This window comes from Nycticebus coucang, chromosome 14 (genome assembly GCF_027406575.1).
Source record: "Nycticebus coucang isolate mNycCou1 chromosome 14, mNycCou1.pri, whole genome shotgun sequence".
Taxonomy (NCBI): Eukaryota; Metazoa; Chordata; class Mammalia; order Primates; family Lorisidae; genus Nycticebus; species Nycticebus coucang.
Genome location: NC_069793.1, coordinates 14,397,266 through 14,406,764, shown reverse-complemented (window position 1 = coordinate 14,406,764; position 9,499 = coordinate 14,397,266). Strand labels below are relative to the sequence as shown.

At 42.0% G+C, this 9,499-nt stretch overlaps 1 protein-coding gene across 1 annotated transcript; it reads left to right on the top strand.

The window, feature by feature from the left end:
• The first annotated feature begins 1,042 nt into the window (after positions 1–1,042).
• On the top strand, positions 1,043–1,987 carry LOC128565863 (olfactory receptor 9Q2). Its single transcript, XM_053562600.1, has one exon. The coding sequence runs from the start codon at positions 1,043–1,045 to the stop codon at positions 1,985–1,987; it is 945 nt and encodes a 314-aa protein (XP_053418575.1).
• Positions 1,988–9,499: the final 7,512 nt, after the last annotated feature.

Below are 9,499 nucleotides of genomic sequence, written 5' to 3'. Positions count from 1 at the left end.
TATTATCCCTTACAGACCAGCTGAGCACTGGCTTAGCTGCTGGTACATCAGGTACTCTGGCGCTATCAAAGCCCTCCTTTATAGTTTTGTTCTAAGACTATTAAAGAATCCCAGATCCATTAACCCAGATTCCTCCAACAGTGCTCAGGCAACATTAGACTGCAGAAATATTTCTGCTTCCTTTTGTTTTCAAATGTGGCTGCTGCTATTATTATTTTTTTTTAAGTCAAACTACTTCATTTACATGTATCAGGGACTTCGAGAACAGCCAAACAATGCTTCTGGAGCTTTGTCAGGTGCTTGAAGGAGCTTATGTTTGCTCTTTCAATCCCAATGTTAATTCCAGTGTGTGTGTGTGTGTGTGCATGTGTGTGTGTCTGTGTGCGTGCCACACGCACATGCACACACACCCTTAGTAAGCCAGCCAACTCTAATTAGGATAACAGCTGTTTGTTAAACATGCATGCTGCTAGATTGAGAATTCAAAGATTCCTATGAGCAGAACCCACTGCTCATTGCTAATAGATTCTTTCAGATTCATACTCTTTTGTTGATGGAATATAAATTTTCCTTTCTTAAAACGGTCACTTAAGAATTTAAATAGCCACCTTCTGTATGTGGAGTGCTTTTAGAGTTCCAATGCACCTTTGCTTATGTTTTGATCTATGCATTAACCTTATCTTACAAGCAGGGCAAATAGTTCCTTTTTGGGAGAGGAAATTGAGGTTCAGACAGGTTAAGTGCCCCGTGTAGGATCAAACAGCTAATTGGGAACAGAGTGGCAAATGCAGGAGCTGACTTGTAAGCCAGAGAACTACTTGCTGTCCTTTTTGTAATAAAAGCATTCATCACTTTTTATCTTATATGGCAATGAGCTCTGTACAGGGTATTTATATTCACCTGAGGCTGCAACGTTTGTTGAAGTCGAGCCCCTACCTGTCTCTCAGTGCAAAGCTTTGTTTACTTGAAATCACCTGACGGTCTCTTGAGGGGTTCGGTCATCTGTCTGTGGTCTTAACCTCGCAGGTGAACTGCTGGGTGGATGGCGGTGAGGAATCACACCACGCTGACCGAATTCTTCCTGGTCGCCTTCACCGAGCGCCCTGAGTGGGAGCTTCCTCTCTTCCTGCTGTTTCTGGGTTTCTATCTCGCCACCCTGCTGGGGAACGCGGGGATGATCCTCCTGATCCGCAGGGACCGGCGGCTCCACACCCCGATGTACTTTTTCCTCAGCCACTTGTCGCTCACCGACATCTGCTACTCCTCTGTCATCGTCCCGCAGCTGCTGGCTGTGCTGTGGGCGCACGGCGCCGCCGTCTCCCGGGCTCGCTGCGCCGCTCAGTTCTTCCTCTTCACCTTCTTTGCTTCCATCGACTGCTACCTCTTGGCGATCATGGCCTACGACCGCTACGTGGCTGTGTGCTGGCCCCTGCTGTATGTCACCATCGTCACGGAGAAGGCGCGCTGGGGCCTGGTGGCCGCTGCTTACGCGGCGGGTTTCGCCAGCGCCCTGGTGCGCACGGTCACCGCCTTCACACTCTCCTTCTGTGGAAACAGAGAGATCGACTTCATCTTCTGCGACCTGCCTCCTCTGCTGAAACTCTCGTGTGGGGACAGCTTCACCCAGGAGGTGGTGATCATTGTGTTTGCGGTTTTTGTCATGCCTGCGTGCATCTTGGTGATCCTGGTGTCCTACGCGTTCATCGTGGCGGCGGTGCTGCGGCTGCGCTCAGCCGGAGGCCGGGCCCGGGCCTTCTCCACCTGCGCCTCGCACCTTGCCGCCGTGGCGCTCTTCTTCGGCACCCTCATCTTCATGTACCTGCGGGATAACGCGGGCCAGTCCTCGGAGGAAGACCGAGTGGTGTCTGTGCTCTACACAGTGGTGACCCCCATGCTGAACCCCCTCATCTACAGCCTGAGGAATAAGGAGGTGAAGGAGGCTGTTGTGAAATCCCTGAGCAGGCCCAGGGCTTCGGGGAGGCCTTAGATGAACCCTTATAAAATAAGTCATTCCTTACTTTCTCTGTCCGTTCCGTCTTTCCTCAAAATACCACCTTCTTGGGGAGGGTTTCCTGGACAACTCCACTTAAAATTGCACCTGACCTCCCCACCCCCACTTTCTGATTTATGATTCTATGTAATGCTTATCACCCAACATTCTAGATGTTTCTTTTCTTTTCTTTTTTCATTAAGTCATAAACACATAGATCATGTATACATTAACACATTTATGGGGTACAATGTGCTGATTTTTTTTTTTTTTTTATTGTTGGGGATTCATTGAGGGTACAATAAGCCACTTACACTGATTGCAATTGTTAGGTAAAGTCCCTCTTGCAATCATGTCTTGCCCCCATAAAATGTGACACACACTAAGGCCCCACCCTCCTCCCTCCATCCCTCTTTCTGCTTCCCCCCCCATAACCTTAATTGTCATTAATTGTCCTCATATCAAGATTGAGTACATAGGATTCATGCTTCTCCATTCTTGTGATGCTTTACTAAGAATAATGTCTTCCACTTCCATCCAGGTTAATACGAAGGATGTAAAGTCTCCATTTTTTTAATGGCTGAATAGTATTCCATGGTATACATATACCACAGCTTGTTAATCCATTCCTGGGTTGGTGGGCATTTAGGCTGTTTCCACATTTTGGCAATGGTAAATTGAGCTGCAATAAACAGTCTAGTACAAGTGTCCTTATGATAAAAGGATTTTTTTCCTTCTGGGTAGATGCCCAGTAATGGGATTGCAGGATCGAATGGGAGGTCTAGGTTGAGTGCTTTGAGGTTTCTCCATACTTCCTTCCAGAAAGGTTGTACTAGTTTGCAGTCCCACCAGCAGTGTAAAAGTGTTCCCTTCTCTCCACATCCACGCCAGCATCTGCAGTTTTGAGATTTTGTGATGTGGGCCATTGTCACTGGGGTTAGATGATATCTCAGGGATGTTTTGATTTGCATTTCTCTAATATATAGAGATGATGAACATTTTTTCATGTGTTTGTTAGCCATTCGTCTGTCGTCTTTAGAGAAAGTTCTATTCATGTCTCTTGCCCATTGATAAAAGGGATTGTTGGCTTTTTTCATGTGGATTAATTTGAGTTCTGTATAGATCCTGGTTATCAAGCTTTTGTCTGATTGAAAATATGCAAATATCCTTTCCCATTGTGTAGGTTGTCTCTTTGCTTTGGTTATTGTCTCCTTAGCTGTACAGAAGCTTTTCAGTTTAATGAAGTCCCATTTGTTTATTTTTGTTGTTGTTGCCATTGTCATGGCAGTCTTCTTCATGAAGTCTTCCCCCAGGTCAATATCTTCCAGTGTTTTTCCTATGCTTTCTTGGAGGATTTTTATTGTTTCATGCCTTAAATTTAAGTCCTTTATCCATCTTGAATCAATTTTTGTGAGTGGGGAAAGGTGTGGGTCCAGTTTCAGTCTTTTACATGTAGACGTCCAGTTCTCCCAACACCATTTATTGAATAGGGAGTCTTTCCCCCAAGGTAAGTTCTTGTTTGGTTTATCAAAGATTAGGTGGTTGTAAGATGTTAGTTTCATTTCTTGGTGTTCAATTCGATTCCAAGTGTCTATGTCTCTGTTTTTGTGCCAGTACCATGCTGTCTTGAGCACTATGGCTTTGTAGTACAGACTAAAATCTGGTATGCTGATGCCCCCAGCTTTATTTTTGTTACTAAGAACTGCCTTAGCTATACGGGGTTTTTTCCGGTTCCATACAAAACGCAGAATCATTTTTTCCAAATCTTGAAGGTATGATGTAGGTACTTTGATAGGAATGGCATTGAATAGGTAGATTGCTTTGGGAAGTATAGACATTTTAACAATGTTGATTCTTCCCATCCATGAGCATGGTATGTTCTTCCATTTGTTAATATCCTCTGCTATTTCCTTTCTGAGGATTTCATAGTTTTCTTTATAGAGGTCCTTCACCTCCTTCGTTAGGTATATTCCTAGGTATTTCATTTTCTTTGAAACTATGGTGAAGGGAGTTGTGTCCTTAATTAGCTTCTCATCTTGACTGTTATTGGTGTATACAAAGGCTACTGACTTGTGGACATTGATTTTATATCCTGAAACATTACTGTATTTTTTGATGACTTCTAGGAGTCTTGTGGTTGACTCTTTGGGGTTCTCTAAGTATAAGATCATGTCGTCAGCAAAGAGGGAGAGTTTGACCTCCTCTGCTCCCATTTGGATTCCCTTTATTTCCTTGTCTTGCCTAATTGTATTGGCTGGAACTTCCAGCACTATGTTGAATAGTAAAGGTGACAGAGGACAACCTTGTCTGGTTCCAGTTCTAAGAGGAAAAGCTTTCAGTTTTACTTTATTTAGTAAAATATTGGCTGTGGGTTTGTCATAGATAGCTTCAATCAGTTTTAGAAATGTGCCACCTATGCCTATACTCTTCAGTGTTCTAATTAGAAAAGGATGCTGGATTTTAGCAAATGCTTTTTCTGCATCTATTGAGAGGATCATGTGATCTTTATTTTTGCCTCTGTTAATATGGTGGATAACGTTTATGGACTTGCGTATGTTAAACCAGCCTTGCATCCCTGGGATGAAGCCTACTTGATCATGATGAATGACTTTTTTGATGATAAGCTGTAATCTATTGGCTAGGATTTTGTTGAGAATTTTTCCATCTATATTCATGAGTGAGATTGGTCTGAAATTCTCCTTTTTGCTTGGGTCTTTTCCTGGTTTTGGTATCAGGGTGATGTTTGCTTCATAGAATGTGTTGGGGAAGATTCCTTCTTCCTCAATTTTTTGGAATAAATTCTGCAGTACAGGAATAAGCTCTTCCTTGAAGGTTTGATAGAATTCTGGAGTGAAGCCATCTGGACCAGGGCATTTTTTAGTTGGAAGCTTTTTTATTGTTTCTTTGATCTCAGTGCTTGAAATTGGTCTGTTCAGGAGGTCTATTTCTTCCTGGCTAAGTCTAGGGAGAGGGTGTGATTCCAAATATTGATCCATTTCCTTCACATTGTCAAATTTCTGGGCATAGAGTTTCTGGTAGTATTCAGAGATGATCTCTTGTATCTCTGTGGGATCAGTTGTTATTTCCCCTTTATCGTTTCTGATTGAGGTTATTAGAGATTTTACTTTTCTATTTCTAGTTAGTCTGGCCAATGGTTTATCTATTTTATTTATTTTTTCAAAAAACCAACTCCTTGTTTCATTAATTTTCTGAATGATTCTTTTGTTTTCAATTTCATTGATCTCTGATTTGATTTTGGATATTTCTTTTCTTCTACTGGGTTTAGGCTTAGATTGTTCTTCTTTTTCCAATTCCATAAGATCTCTTGTGAGATTGTTGATGTGCTCTCTTTCTGTTTTTCGAATGTAGGCATCTAAAGCGATGAATTTTCCTCTCAAAACTGCTTTTGCAGTATCCCACAGGTTTTGGTAGCTTGTGTCTTCATTGTTGTTATGCTTAAGGAAGTTAATGATTTCCTGTTTATTTCTTCCTTCACCCATCTGTTATTCAACAGAAGATTGTTTAATTTCCATGCCTTTGGGTGGGGTTGAGCATTTTTGTTAGAGTTGAGTTCCATCTTTAGTGCCTTATGGTCTGAAAAGATACAAGGTAAAATTTCAATTCTTTTGATTCTGTTGATATTTGTTTTGTGTCCCAGGATATGATCAATTTTGGAGAATGCTCCATGGGGTGATGAGAAGAATGTATATTCTTTATCTTTGGGGTGGAGTGTTCTATATACGTCTATCAAGCATAGTTGGTCTAGGGTCTCATTTAAATCTCTTACATCTTTGTTTAATTTCTGTTTAGAGGATCTGTCCAGCTCTGTAAGAGGTGTGTTAAAGTCCCCTGTTATGATGGTATTATCAGATATCATATTGCTCAGACTGAGTAAGGTCTGCTTCAAGAATCTGGGAGCATTTAAATTGGGTGCATAAATATTTAGAATTGAAATGTCTTCTTGTTGTAGTTTTCCCTTGACCAATATAAAGTGACCATCTTTGTCTTTTTTGACTTTAGTTGCTTTAAATCCACATGTATCTGAAAATAAGATTGCAACTCCTCTTTTCTTCTGAATTCCATTTGCCTGAAAAATTGTCTTCCAACCCTTGACTCGGAGCTTTAATTTGTCTTTTGAAGCCAGGTGTGTTTCTTGCAGACAGCAAATGGATGGCTTGTGTTTTTTAATCCAGTCAACCAATCTATGTCTCTTCAGTGGGGAATTCAAGCCATTAACATTTATTGAGATAATGGATAAGTGTGGTAGTATTCTATTCGTCTTATTTGGTGAGAGTCCATTGCTTAGTTTTATCTTTTGCATCAGTGTGGAGGTTAGGTTCTGTCCTTTGATTTCTGAGTTCTTACTTTGCTGCTGATCCATTGTGGTGGTCAGTGTGCAGAACAGGTTGAAGTATTTCCTGTAGAGCTGGTCTTGTTGTGGCGAATTTCCTCAATGTTTGTATATCCGTAAATGATTTGATTTCTCCGTCAATTTTGAAGCTTAGCTTAGCAGGGTACAGAATTCTGGGCTGAAAATTGTTCTCTTTAAGTAGATTAAAGGTAGATGACCATTGTCTTCTTGCTTGGAAAGTTTCATTAGAGAAGTCTGTGGTAACTCTGATGGATTTGCCCCTGTAGGTCAACTGGCGCTTACTCCTGGCAGCTTGCAGAATCTTTTCTTTTGTCTTGACTTTGGACAGGTTCATCACAATGTGTCTTGGAGAAGCTCGGTTAGAGTTGAGGCGACCTGGGGTCCGATATCCCTCTGAAAGCAGTGTGTCAGAATCTTTGGTGATGTTTGGGAAATTTTCTTTTATAATATTCTCTAGTATGGCTTCCATTCCTCTGGGGCATTCTTCTTCCCCTTCTGGAATTCCTATAACTCGTATGTTGGAACGCTTCATAAAGTCCCATAATTCTGACAGTGAACATTCTGCTTTCTCTCTCTTCTTTTCTGCCTGTTTTACTGTCTGAGTTATCTCAAGAACTTTGTCTTCTACCTCTGAAATTCTTTCTTCTGCATGGTCTAACCTGTTGCTGATACTTTCCATTGCATCTTTAAGTTCCCTAATTGACTGTTTCAGTTCCTTCAGCTCTGCTATATCCTTTTTATATTCTTCATATCGTTCATCTCTTATTTGATTCTGTTTTTGGATTTCCTTTTGGTTATTTTCCACTTTATTAGCAATTTCCTTCATTGTTTCCATCATTTCTTTCATTGTTTTCAACATGTGTATTCTAAATTCCCTTTCTGTCATTCCTAACATTTCTATACTGGTGGAATCATCTGCAGTAGCTACCTCATGGTCCCTTGGTGGGGTTGTTCTAGACTGGTTCTTCATGTTGCCTGGAGTTTTCTGCTGATTCTTCCTCATGAGTGATTTCTTTTATCTGTTTGCTTGCCCTAATTTTCCTTTCACTTCCTCTTGCTCTTTAAGTTCTTGTGCCTGTGGACTAAAGGTTACAGGACCAGAAGGGTGAGAAGGTTGAAGAGCAAAAAAAAAGGGGATGAAAGAAAGGAGGACCGAGTGATAAGAAAAAAAGAAAGATAGAGAAAGGAGAGGGGGTGGGTATAAGGAATATTGACAAAAAGAAGAGAGGCACAGAAAGAGGGAGACAGGGCAATATAGGTGTACAGTAGGGTAATTTGACACAACCTTAAAAAACCCCACCTTCTGGGGGTGCCCAGTTGCGTGGTTCCCTTGAGGTCAGCAGCTCTTTGCTAACCTGATCAGACACAGTACCCCACCTCCACCAAGTAGAGAGGAAAGACAAAAATGCTATAAATCAAACCAAAAGAAGCAAACAGAAAACTTTACAGGGATAAAATTGGGTGAAAAACCAAATTATATCGGTAGAGACACTAGCAAAAATGAAGTTGAAGTTATTAAAAAAAGCAGCAATGGGAAATTATAATTAAACTAGGAAAATTGAGAAAGAAAAAGGGATCTGTGTGGAAAAGATTGAAATTAAAAAAACAAAAGAATATCAGCAACGTGAAAATAAACAAACAAAAAAAACAACCAAGCAAAAAAAGAAAGAAAAAAATACACAACCAAAAACAAAGCAGTTTGTATATGTTATTGAATATTGTCTGGGCAACACGTGGTCTTCTGGGGTATGAGATGTTAGTCACAGTTCAGAGATGATTGGAGGCTGCTGATTACTCAAACCCCAGCAGGTAGACACCCTGAATCTCTCTTCAGCCTACTTAAAAGGCACTTCGAACTTGTAAACTTGTTGAGCAGAAGCTTTCCCAGCTTTCTTGCTGGAATCGCTGCTGAAGTGGCTATCCACTTACTCAGTGTGCCAAAACCGGTCTCACTCTGCCCCTGAGGGTTAGGGCTGCAAGGCGGCTCAGACCCCACCCTTAGGCTACTTGGTTGCTGGGTTACCAGCTCCCACCCGTTTCTAGCTCTGCGACCCTGAGGGCGGAGCTTGCCGGGGCAGATCGCTGACAATGGATCCGTGTGACCCACCGCCAAACACTATTAGCTCCGTCTGGCTCAGCGGCTCAGACTGGGGCCCTAGACAACGGCCAAAGTTCTCGCACTCCCGCTCAGGCCTTCCCCAAGGCAGTTCAACTCAGTGCCAAGTCCAAGGACATCAAAACAGTTCGCAGGTAAGGCCTTTCTGGTTTGCAGTCTCGCTGCTACTGAACTTACAGTTGTGGGCAGGTTTAGACGGATTGAACACACGCGACCACTTGCCGGTTTTCCACGGATTTAGTCCTCCTCTTGGGGTCCAGAAGTCTCTCGCTGACTCCCTGTATCCTCATAGGAGTGATGATAGGCAGTTCCCACCAGCCAGAGATGCCTGGAGTCCTATCTCCCCAGACTCACGGTGCCCAGATGCAAGGAAGCTGTTACTCGGCTGCCATCTTGCTCCGCCTCCCCAATGTGCTGATTTTAAATACAATTTGGAATGCTTAAATCAAACTAGTTAATATAGCCTTCACCTCATTTACTTAATTACTATGTTAAGACATTTATACTCTATGCTTAACAGATTTGACCTGTACCCTTGCAATATGCACCGTAGGTGTGGTTCCACCATTTACCCTCCTCCATCAAACCTCCCCCCTTCCCTTCCATCCCCCTCCTCTTCCGTCCTTCGTCCTGGGCTATTGTTGTGATTTATCTTTCATCTGAAAATATGAGTGGTTATAAATTCGTTTCATAATAGTACTGAGTACATTGGATACTTTTTCTTCCATTTTTGAGATACTTTACTAAGTAGAATATGTTCCAGCTCCATCCATGTAAACATAAAAGAGGTAAAGTCTCCATCTTTTTTAAAGGCTGCATATGTGTTTGAGTTTTTCTAATCCTCCCTACTAGAAAGTAAGCAACATGACAGCAAGCATTTTTTTTTCTTTTTTTTTTTTTTTTATTGTTGGGGATTCATTGAGGGTACAATAAGCCAGGTTACACTGATTGCATTTGTTAGGCAATGTCCCTCTTGCAATCATGTCTTGCCCCCATAAAGTGTGACACACGCCAAGGCCCC